At 29.0% G+C, this 9,821-nt stretch overlaps 1 protein-coding gene across 1 annotated transcript in view; it reads left to right on the forward strand.

Moving 5' to 3' along the window:
• Nucleotides 1-1,131: 1,131 nt before the first annotated feature.
• The window catches only part of LOC117181210, a 64,816-nt gene continuing 56,126 nt past the window's right edge, over nt 1,132-9,821 (forward strand). The window contains exons 1-2 of the mRNA XM_033373774.1: nt 1,132-1,360; nt 6,797-6,943. Coding sequence (XP_033229665.1) covers nt 6,801-6,943 — 143 coding nt within the window. The 5' untranslated portion in view covers nt 1,132-1,360; nt 6,797-6,800. The remainder of the gene's footprint in view (nt 1,361-6,796; nt 6,944-9,821) is intronic.

Consider the following 9,821-nt stretch of genomic DNA (forward strand, 5'->3'; position numbering starts at 1 on the left):
GGTTCATTTCAGTAAACAACAAAACTGTTTTTCCTATTTTTATCGATTGTTTACACACATAGTGCTTCGTAACTGTTGCTTTCAAACATATGGGCTCTTATTCAACATGCTGGCATTAAAAACATGATAAGTCAAATTTCAGTGTAAAAGTGAAGATTATCCTATTATTTTGAATGCGCGATTTTGCCATCTGTCTAAAATTTCATTATAAGAATAGGATATCTCAGAAACTATTTTATTTCTACTTCCATAACGGCCGCTGCATAGGTTCCTATTCCCCAAAAGAGAACGTGTTTTCAATATATTTAATTCCTTGTAATTGTACCGACAGGCACACCACACCGAGATGTTTTGTATTTTGCAAAAGTTTTCATATTTTAAAATTATTTAATTCCTTCTAATAAGTTCACAAAATATGTGTAATAAATTATTTTAATTCCTTCATGTGGAATATAAGCTTTGAAAATTTAATTTTAATCAATTCAAGTCCACCTCTCTAGAGTTAAAATTATTTTAATTCACACATATAAATAGATTTCTTTGGTGATTTTTGAAAGACGTTTAAAGAAATTATTATAATGTAAATAAATATAAATTTGAATATTTTTCGAATTTATAAGTTATAGAAAGATTTAATAATAAAAATTAGGTTAAATAAATGCTTTAGTTAAATTTTACTAAGTTAATTGAGAGGAATAGGATTTTCACTTTTCCTGTTGCCGTTGGGGGATTTTTAGACGGAGGGAAAATCGCGTATTCATAGAAATACAAATTCTTAACTTTTCTGAATTCAACGCTTATTACCGGGCAGACTGTTAGTAAATTGTATTTGCCCGTGCTAAATTTATAGAGGAATCAAAATAATAAATGGAATACTTATTTTTTAAATAGTTCAAGTCTCAGTGAAAACCTACAGTAACCTCGCGTAGTGGGTGGATCGGGGGGGGGGGGGGGGGGGGGGGGGGGGGGGGGGGGGGGGGGGGGGTGAAGAAGTTCGTAAGTCTTACACTTTTTTTGAACGGCCCCTTATCCAGAATGACAAATATTTTTCAAGACGTCTGCGAACACATTAGAGTAGATAAGAGTCGTAGAATGGAAAGTGGGGGAAATTATTAATATGGCTTGGAACGAAACAGTCTTATTCTATCTCTCACCACGTGAGTGTCGCATGGCAGGTGGGTAATTCATAAAATTAATTTCCTGCTTGATTCGCAGCCAAAAATCATGGATCCAAATCGTAAGTGTGTCGTTAAAATATAAGCTGTTGGGCGTTTCACAAATTCCGAAGTGTTCGAAAAATTTGGTGACAGTTTCTGGCTTAGAAGATTTACTTTTGAAGAATAAGGCTGAGGAACGGAAGGTAACACAGCATATGATATTATCATGTTTCAATATTGATTTATCTTCGTGGAGCAAATTAATTTATGCAGAACGTAATTAGTGGGAAATAAGTTTATATCGTTTCTTGTAACCGTCCAGTTTGTGTAAAACAATTTTTCGATACATGTTTCGCAATATGTGTTATATAATTATTAGCAGCGTAACATAAAAGTATAACTAGTTAAATACTCGATGTTTATGTTGTACAGATTATCAATTTTGAAAGTGCTATATTTACTATTTTTACGTATCGAATCGTGCATATTTTTTAGTGTAAATATCCTTTGTTGCTTACTTTCGTATACTTCAATTTAAAATCAGATAAATTTAAGAGGGAACATTTTTAGAATTTTTATATTTTTAATATTTTTGAATGGAAATGGTTCAATTTCACGTTGTAGACTTCAAAGTAAGTAACGGTGTCATTAAAACAAAAGTTCTAGTTGCAAAAAAACACGCATTGAAGAGTACAGGCTGTAATGACACATTTTTCAAACTTTCAGCATAGAATCTTTACAAAAAATGTTGACACATCCATAGAACACTTACAATATTTACTTGCTAACGATTTTGAACATATGGAATTGTTATCGCTATAGCTTAGTCAACGTTATCGTTTGATTTTTTAATTCTTCAGTTTAAAGAAGGTTTTAAGACTATTATTAATGTAAAAATGTACTTTGTCAGTTTTCATCTAATTTTCACGTTTCGAGCGACCCTGAGCCAAAAAAAAGAGATTTTCACGAAAGTGTCTGTCTTTAGTCCAAAAATTAAAGACCAAGTTCACTAACTGGTCTTTTTTGTCTAAGGGTTCTATTTGTGTTAACCCATACAACATTTCGTTGAAAAATCGAAAACTTATTTTTTGGGTCAAGCTATACGAGACACGAACGAAATATTAAGAAGAAATATTGTTCATCTCAAACAGATCCGCAAATTTACTTCAAACCAGATTTTTTGATAAGGTGCATGGTTTTTGTTTATATCATTAAAAATTTTATCAATAATAAAAAATTAAATTTCCTTGAAAAACTATATGCGAGTTACGAAAAAATTGCTCATCTGAAAAAATCTACGAATTTGCTTGAAACGGTTTTTTGATAATACCCATATTGCGTAGTTTTTTATCATGAAAAATGTTATAAAAAATAAAAAATTCAATTTTCTAGTAAAACTATGGGAGACACAGAAAAATGTTAACAAGAAAAATTATGCATCTCAATAGAATAGAATTCTGTAACATTTTTTATATGCAGTTAATACGCCACAAGCTGAACGGCAAAATTCATTTTAGTTTTTTTAAAATGCATTTTCGAAAATAACGTTTTGGTATCTACATCATAAGTCCGCGGAACGATTTTCCTTTGCTGTAGAAAATTTCTGAAATTAAATGACCAGATAGGTACACAGCTAAATATATATTGATGTGAAAATACAATAGTGCTAAAAATGTCAACTATACCAAAATATTTGCGAATGTGCTACAAAATTAGTTACGCGACTGATAATTACTGTAATCATTTTCTGTATACAATATACATATTTACATGGATTAATATAATTATTCCGGTGTAGTAATATTTCACAATATTCGTTGTAACAAATATATTTTTTTCAATCAGACAGATTCTAATTTTATTTTCCAAATAGTTCTAACACTTTTACGACTGTCGAAATGCTTTGATGTTTTTCCAGCATCATTATTATGAAACTAAAAGCCGGATATTGCATCTTGTATAACCATGATTTATGGATACTTAAAAATAATTAAGAGACTGTTCAAAAATGACCCTGCAAAAATAGTTCACACTCAAAGGCACATTTGGCTATAATTCTGAGTAGAAAAATTTGTTTCTTCCTAGTCCCTAAAGCAGAAATACAAACGCAGTAACTTTAAATAGTAGAAATTCTCGAACTTTGTACGTTCTACAACTAAATTTTATTTTTTTATCACCAGTGCGCAAATCAAGGAATTTGTTGTGCATAACTTCTTTAAAAGTAGAAGTTCCATAATTACATAATAATCAATAAACTGATGCAATTATAATGATGTGTGATGCAATTTCATAATCTTTTATTGTGAAGTAAAGCTCACTTGTCATACCGTTTTACTTTCTTAGAAACATAACATTATATTTTAATTTAGAACGCGCTTCATAACATGTTTTTCAGAGAAATTTTGATTATATTTATTTATAATTTTTATGACAGTCATTTATATTATATTGAGTAAAAGGACTCTTCTTACAAGACTCATAAAAATAAAAAAGAAGTGTATGAGTAAAACAATATTTAGTTAAAATATTCATTTTCTAAAAAAAGACGAGCTTTATCTCTATTTCAATAATATTATTCCCTCAACGTTAAATTTTACAGTCTCAGATAAAATAAGAAGGTAGAATATTCAAAAATTTCATGTGCAAGAACGGAATTTTTGTTTAGGTCCTTTAAAACATGGATTAACTTTACACCGAGTTTTGAATTATTGTAGTTATTTTCGAAATAGTTTAGAAATAGCTCAAATTACTGAAATGGTGAGTTCAGCGTAGAAAACATTTTATGATATTTGATTAAAAATTTATTTATGTTATTATTTGAATATATTCTTCAATATCAGAAAACTAGTAAATTAGTGAACATGTGTCAATTTTATGACAAATAAGATTAATATGAAATATCAGTTCCCGTTCCAGACAGCTTTAGAAAAGTTTGTAATGATTATGGAAACGAAAAAGTTCTAATCAAATATCAAATTATCTACATATACACATGTGTACGGTAGAATGGTCCAAATTTTGTTTTCTCGTAATTATATGCATATGACCCCCAAATATGTTCAGATCAACAAAAAAAATCAATGCATTCCTGTTTGAAAATTTAAAATATATTTAGAAGTTCCTCACGCCCCATGAAGTTTTACACTTATTTCCCTTAAGAAAAAAGACGTTTTTATAAACTTGATTCAGAATCGCCAGTATTAGATGAATCGAGATGAGACTAAACATTTACCTTCAAAATTATCCATAGAATACAAATAAAAAATTACATTAAAATATATCAATCCCTCCCACTCCCAAGTCTCTTTTTTTAGCGTCCCAGAAAACCTTATAAGTAAAAAATTAGGTTTTGCGATTTTTTGTACATAAATCACTACTTTCTACTGAGAATTATATATTTATGTACATTTTTAAAACACTTTATTATTGTTTGTAGGTATTTTCTCTTAGATTAGAGTTAGAAAGTCGCGTTTTTTCCGAATTTTAAAATTTGTTTCCAAGTTTTCAGTTAGAGCATTTTAATAATCTATTAGATTTATTTGAAATACTTATTTAAACCATTTATTACTATTTATAACAATGTTCGCTTAGAATAATGCCAGAATTGCAGTTTTTTCTCAAATTTTCGACATTGTATTCACTTTCCAATTATATCGATGTAATAATTAATTAAAATTAACAAACATAATTGTTTATAAAATTTATTATTATTTTTTAAATAATAAGTGGAAAATTCAGAAAAACCGCAACTGTCTAACATTATTCAAGAAGAATATTAAAAATGATAATAAATTGTTTAAGCAGTTATTTTTGTTAACGTAAATGATTTATTACCTCACTCTAATTGAAAAGTGGACAATAAGCGGAAAATTGGAAAAAAAACCGCGATTTTCTAACTCTACTCCAAGAGAAATTTGCTAAAAAAACAATAAATTGTGTACAATTTTTTATGTAAACAGCTCATTGTCACTGGAAAATACTGTCTTCATGTATTAAAAGTAATTTTTAAAAAACATAGAAAAAACTTAATTAGTCTAATAACTCGCAAAACCTCCCAAGTGCGAAGTCACATACGGCCCAGCATTGGGTCATAGTCGGCAAAAATATTGCCGCAGCTCGGCTGCCATTATCGCGCCAATGACGGAATGATAACTATGGCCTGCACTTGGCAGCCAAGGTTTGGCTTCCATTGTCGGCCCAACACTGGTACCAGTATTGGGCCAAACCTGGCTTCCATCGTCGTGCGATTGCCGGATTGATAACTATGGCCTTGTCTTGGCAGCCAGGGCTTGATTGCGAGTACTTTAAATATAAATATTAATGGTCCTGTTTAGACCTGAATACATATATTACATTTTGAACATTATATTACAAATAAAATTTCTAACGCTACAGGGGTATCGAACCTACATCTATATACCTAAATCTATCGCCTAGCAGCCGGGCGTGCTAACCACTCCGAAAAACTGACAAGTTGAAACTCTGTGAAAAAGCCATTCTCATAAGCTGCAGTTCAGAAAAGTTAAAGAACCAAATTTTAAGCTCTCTTTTTCTAATTATTTATTATTATGTGACCTTGTGTAAATGTAAAATATATGAAATGTTAACAGGAATATCAATACACTAATTTTTAAAGTAATAATTTAAATCAATTACAATTTTTCTTCGCGTAATATTTCATTTTTATCCGTTGTAGCCTGCTTCACAACTTTTTGCAATGACAGGAAATGTAATTTTTATAAACATTAACAATTTTTAATGACAGAACTTAACAAATTTCATCGTGACCTTTGACAATTTTTCAATAAATTTTTTTTATCTTTCGTGTAAGATTTGTTTATTAGGTGCTAAAACTAAGACTTGGTGAAACAAAGTGCCGATTCTGGGTCAAGCACGGTGGAGAATCTGCAAATATAAATAGCCAATATAGGCTGCCATCAGTGGCTCAACATTGGGCCGATTTAAATAAAACATGGTTTGCCGTGGTAAAAGTGACACTTGGCCCAGTAATGTGTCATCAGTGGGCCAGACTTTGGCTGATCCTCGTGAAACATGGTTCCTCGTGCTAAAAGTGAGACTTGGCGCAATAAAGTGCCGATACTGGGCCAATCACGGTGAAGGATCGGAAAATATAAATAGCCAATATAGGCTGCCAGCACTGGCTCAACACTGGGCCGATTAAAATGCAGATATTGGCCCAATAACTTTAGCCGACCTTTGACTACCAAAATTGGACCAACACTGGCCCGTGTATTCAGCTCCGGCAATTCGCACTTGGGCTAATTATTCACTTATGAAGTGTTGAGTTTCAACTTGATTAATTTATAATAGTGACGATTTTGAACCAAGTTTAGAAAAAGGTATGTTTTTTTAATGGAAAATACGTGTTATGTCGTTTCATTATTTAAATTGTTAACTTTAAGGGGTTCAGACTAGTGTGCGTCTGAAGATCAAAATTTTTTTCCAATTATTCTAATACATATGTTCAATATTAGCGCAAGATTAATTTAAATGATAGTTCCATCAGGACAAACTTCTTTATACATAAGATTGTATCATACACACTTGCAAACACTTTTTTATAGGATATGTAGTCTGAGTTGAGAGATATTTTCCTTTTAAGAATTTGTTCTTTGCAGAAACATGTTCGGCAAGTTGGTGTTTTTGTGGTGGATGTGCTTCTACCTGGATAAAGGCCATGGATTCACAGCAAAAGGTTTGATGTATCCTGGACGATCGGATTTATTCGAACTGTCTGTGATACATATTAATGATTTTCATGCTAGGTAAGTAAATAATTAAAAAAAAATTGAATTTTATTTACAAAAAAAAAACATTAAATATTCTTATATGCATCTATAACTGAAGAGGAATTCAATACATTAAATGAAATCTCTTCATTTATAAAACCTTAAACCCCCCCAAAAAGGGAGACTATTTGCGTAGATGACAAAGAGTTTTTTTAAAATTATGGATCATAAAAAGTATAATATTTTAGATACTTTTTAGTTAAAATGTGGGTGTAAGATCTATACTCCTTGTATTTTAATTGGATATTACAAATTAAGTGTCTAAATTGATTTCTCGCGCTTCTAGCACGTATTAAATATCATTCTGTATTAGCAATTTTATTTTTCATCAAAACGGAGACTTTTTTAAGGAAAAAAGTTGATTTTTATATAAGTAAAATTTAATTTAGAATATTTTCTGAACTGCGAGATTGGAAACTAATCGACTTTCTTTAATTATCATAAAAATTGTCGTTTATCGGGAAAATAAACCAATCAATGCATTATCATTAGAAATTACAAGAGAAGGAATTTTATTTTCGGAAGTAATAATTTTCTTTGAAAGATGGGCAGAAGTTTCACCAGACAAAAAATGTATAGGGAGGCAAAAAATTTGTTTATAATAGGCAAATTATGAAATTATGAAAATAAATTATGAAATAATAAAAATAAATTATGAAAAAATGATTAATTATAAAAATCATAAATAGTTTCTTTTTGTTTGTGGAAACTGAGTTTGAAGTATTGTATCAATGATAAAATTCTTGAAGAATTAAGCTAATCAGCTAATCAGATAATTTTATAGACGTCAATGAGTGCTGTTGATACGCTCGATTTGTGCAAATTGGCACAGTTACTTATAAAATGAAATAGAGCGGATAATGAATTATACACTATTATATAAATATTTGAAGGTTAATTGTACGAGACGCAGAGCAAGTGGCTCAAACCAGACAATTGCCCGTGACATTTTTCGGCAGAATGAATCAAGATTCGAGGGCGCATATATCAAAACGATCAGACCAATTTTTTATATAACATAGGCAATTTTAAATTATTTAATTTAATTGCATTAATTTGATTGTATAAACGAGTTTAATAGAATTATTTAAAATAACTCAAATTTTAAAGAAAGTTTTTAAATATCCCAGATTCGTATATATCAGATAGTAAAGTTATTTATCTCTGTAAATTACTGATATGATCAGAATTGAAAATTTGAGAACTTCAGGTAATACAAATTAAATAATTTTGAAATGGATATCGTACAAACTATCGCTAATTTTGATATTTTCAAATTAAAATATTCTAATGTTATAGTTTTCAATTTGAAGTATTATTTTAAAACTAACTATTTCTGTATCTCAAATTAATAGATTTAAAAAAATATATTGTAAATATGAAACGTTCAGGAATACACCATTTCATGTTTAGTACAGGCAATTATAAATGTACCGGTGCGGTGGACCGTGGGGAAAAACAATTTTTCTCGACAAATTAGTCTAGAGCTTACAATTAAATCTGATTTGAGCATCTTTTTAAAAATAAAGTTAACGAAAATTTAAAGCGACTTCTATGAGCCAATTTACAATTTTTCATTTAACAAAGTTCACATTTGATATATTTTGTTGTTATTTCTTCCTAAACTGTTTATATCTATGTAAAACATCATGATATCAGTGAATACACTCCTTAAACTTAATATTAAGCAATTTAAAACATTGGCAAATTTATTTATATTTTTACATTAACAAACTAATAAGTGAAAGTAATATTTCAAGATTAAAAATACTTGAACTTTATTTTTCAATTTTTTGTTTGGTATATGCGAAGAAACATTGCGTGGTTTATCATTTTCCTGAAATCAAAGGTAATTGTTAATTTTATGAATAAATTTAATCAACACATAAATATCTCAAACATTTCACACTCGAAACACTTTTTTCCTTTAAAAAATATATTAATAATTTATTCGTAATATGATAACAAGTACGATTTTTAATATCTGGTGACAATTGTTGATTATTTAAATAAATTTGTTATTAATATCGAAATTGCCTGTATTTTTTTAAAATGGAAAGTAACCATTGTTTTCACTTATATCTCGAACAAGAAATCGAAAAATAATTTCTGGAAGTATTTTTAAGTTTAAAGTAGCACTTCTACTCATTATTTTTGTTCCAGGAGAATAAAATCTTCAAAAACACGCACAAAGCAATTCCTATTACGCATTATAGAATTTACTAAAACAGTGTAATAGGAAAAACGAGGGGAAGACACTGTTTTAATATTATTATCTATAATTATAATTAAACAATAAATTTTAATTTTAGTTTTAGTTAGGGCTCTTAGTTTTAAGAAAACTTTTTTCTTACAATATTAATTCTAATGTATTATCAAAACATTTAGAGAATAAAAGTATTTACTAACGTAAATACAAAAATTTACAGTTGCGTATTTAATAAATTATTTATAGCAATTGTTAATTTAATTCTTCGCTAAAAATCTTGATTAAATATCACTATCAACTATTGTATCAACAATTAAATATATTCCCTGGGAAAAATTTCTCGTGGGTAACAATTATTTTTGAAACAGCTTCAACTGTGGTAAATGGAAAAGAGGCGATGAAAACTTATGGAGAAAAAAATTGAAATTTGTTGATACAAATAACAATGTCATTTGTTGACATGGTGATAACTCATGAGTATGATTACAAATTTAATACTAGACTGAAGTATTTGTTTATATAGATATCTTATGACATTTAAATTGTGTATTCAATTAATTATTTATGTTTCTTGAGTATCTATGCATTAATTCTTACCATTATCAAGTTTGTTTAAGAAATTCTCTTTTAGATAAAAATTCGCTT

This window comes from Belonocnema kinseyi, chromosome 10 (assembly GCF_010883055.1).
Source record: "Belonocnema kinseyi isolate 2016_QV_RU_SX_M_011 chromosome 10, B_treatae_v1, whole genome shotgun sequence".
NCBI classification, from domain to species: Eukaryota; Metazoa; Arthropoda; class Insecta; order Hymenoptera; family Cynipidae; genus Belonocnema; species Belonocnema kinseyi.